The 2,392-nt window shown below is 34.4% G+C and overlaps 1 protein-coding gene across 1 annotated transcript; it reads left to right on the top strand.

Moving 5' to 3' along the window:
* Window positions 1–1,092: 1,092 nt before the first annotated feature.
* Window positions 1,093–1,724, top strand: LOC111888656 (AP-2 complex subunit alpha-2-like). The gene is made up of 4 exons (XM_023884788.3): window positions 1,093–1,183; window positions 1,251–1,357; window positions 1,446–1,550; window positions 1,634–1,724. Exons 1-4 carry the CDS (start codon window positions 1,175–1,177, stop codon window positions 1,722–1,724), a joined length of 312 nt encoding a protein of 103 aa, XP_023740556.1. The 5' UTR covers window positions 1,093–1,174.
* Window positions 1,725–2,392: the final 668 nt, after the last annotated feature.

Genomic DNA, 2,392 nt, shown 5'->3' with positions numbered 1-2,392 from the left:
TAATCAGCTACAGGTCAATAAGGTAGGTTTAAGCAAAAGAGGTTCATAGTAGTAAGATTTTACTTACCACTGTTGTTAATGACATTGAAAGAAGCAGCCCAACAAACACCCCCTCAGAAGGATTATTACTAAATGAAACCACAAACAAAGTTAAAAAGTCAAGTATTTTGTGACAACCCCGGAACCAGGGGCAAGGCTGTTTTTACCCATGGTATGACCTAATACATGATAATAAAGACTTGTTTAACAAAAAGAAAAATGATTTCTCACGTGACATCACTATTAAGAATTGATGAAAGAGGGTACTCCACACTGTATTGCCAACAAGCTTGACACCAACACCTAAAAGCTGGAAAAAACAATAACATAAATAAAAATAAATGTAAGATTTGAGATAACAGATGCATAATTCACATGTCTACTTTTACCAATTTATTTTATGCAACATATATGCAGCTGACATGAATGAATTATACAACAAGTTAGGAGTAAAATAAGGGATGGTTGCATATTTAGTATGATAAATAAAGAGATTTGTGGCATAAGGGTGCATAAATAATAAAAAGCAAAAAGGAAGAGGAAAGCTGACTTACATAATCAGCAAATTTCTGAATTGGTGCTTTTAACATAATACATAAGAGTGGTCCCGAAGGGATAGCTGGCAGCAAAAAATCTCAGGCAAAAAAAATTCCAGGAGAAAACAGTTAGTACCTCAAAAGCAAAGGTTTTATAGGGTTAGGCATGCACCTGCAAGACAGGGACTAAGATTATAAGTGATGTGAATGGGACATAGTAATTAAAGGAATTTTTGTTACCATTGTTCCATGCATAGTGGTTGGGGTAGAGTGTTTTTCCATCACTGTTAACACGGAAGGGTCCAAGTTCTTCCATGGCTCCATATCCAAACAACAAGCATCCTAGCCCAGTAGAATACCTTCATTAATAGTGGTTCGATCTTACTCTAAATTTTGGTGCATTTGGATGATGATCTTTAGAATCTCCATTCTGATTCATGAATATTCTAATTAATTTGGTATTGTAGAATGTAGATTGGTATCTGCATTATTAAAGTTCATAGGACTTACTACTGACTCACTTTTCTTTTTTTAATCATTAGCCTTATGCAGCTCTCAAAGCTAGAGAATATCTTGATAAGCCTGCAATACATGAGACAATGGTGAAGGTATGTAGATTATATCTTATATTTCCTACACAAATATAGACAACTGTATGCTGATGTCATTATGCAGGTTAGCGCTTATCTGCTTGGAGAATACAGCCATCTTTTGGCCAGACGACCTGGGTGTAGCCCAAAGGACATTTTTGTCATTATACATGAGAAGCTTCCTACTGTATCGTGAGTATTTCTATTTCTATACATCTATGTTTTCTTTTGTGATCATCATCTACTTTTTTTTTTTTTTTTTTTTTTTTTGTTTCTACAGGACTCCAACAATATCCATTCTTCTCTCAACATACGCAAAGATTTTGATGCACTCTCAACCACCAGATCCCGAATTACAAAACCAGATCTGGGCAATATTCAGCAAGTGAGTTTATAATAAATAGGAGCTACACTTTTTTTTTTGTATATGCAAAATTTGATAATATTTAATTTCACACAGATTGACAGATATGAAACATGCATTGATACTGAGATACAACAAAGAGCTGTACAGCTATTCATTTTCAATAGCACACTTGCAAAAATTTTAAACTTTTAAAACCCATCTTAGAAGGACTAAAGGTTAGAAAGGAGAAGTAATGAAGCTATGAGTTGAGAAAAGAGTAATCATAGCAAGGTCTCTAAAACAGACCTGCTGTTCAAAATGGATTTACTCCAAAATCTAAAACAGAAACATAGCTTTAACTAAATTTTATAGGAAACTATGATTATTCAGGATTCCAGAACTATAAAGAACTCCTTCTAACTCCAAAGGATGAATTAAATATGAATTTTACAAAAAGGTGTATCACTTCTGTCTCCAACAAGACAGTCAAGTGAGGTTGGCCAATTCTACCCAACTTGTAAGTAGAATTCGTCCATACCAAAATTCAGAGAAGTAAAGGACATACAAATGAAAGTCTCAGAGTTGGAATTGAATGAAAAGCATTTCCCAAGCTCCGGATATAAAATTCACATTATGGACAATCACAACACTAGTAAAAGCTGGTGACTGCCCACTGATCTGGAGTCTGGATCAATTCTAACCAATTTATAATTGGAAATAACACCCCATCTGCTCCAGATCTTAAATTCATAATATCAGGAACATATAGAAACTTGGAATCACTCTGGATCCTTTTCCAAGCCTTATAAATGATGAAAACAAAATGACATATCAGAACAGACCCGAATCAGACCTAACAGCAAAGATTCCATTCTTGCACA

Source organism: Lactuca sativa, chromosome 7 (genome assembly GCF_002870075.4).
Source record: "Lactuca sativa cultivar Salinas chromosome 7, Lsat_Salinas_v11, whole genome shotgun sequence".
Classification (NCBI taxonomy): Eukaryota; Viridiplantae; Streptophyta; class Magnoliopsida; order Asterales; family Asteraceae; genus Lactuca; species Lactuca sativa.
This window is presented reverse-complemented; position numbering and strand designations above follow the sequence as displayed.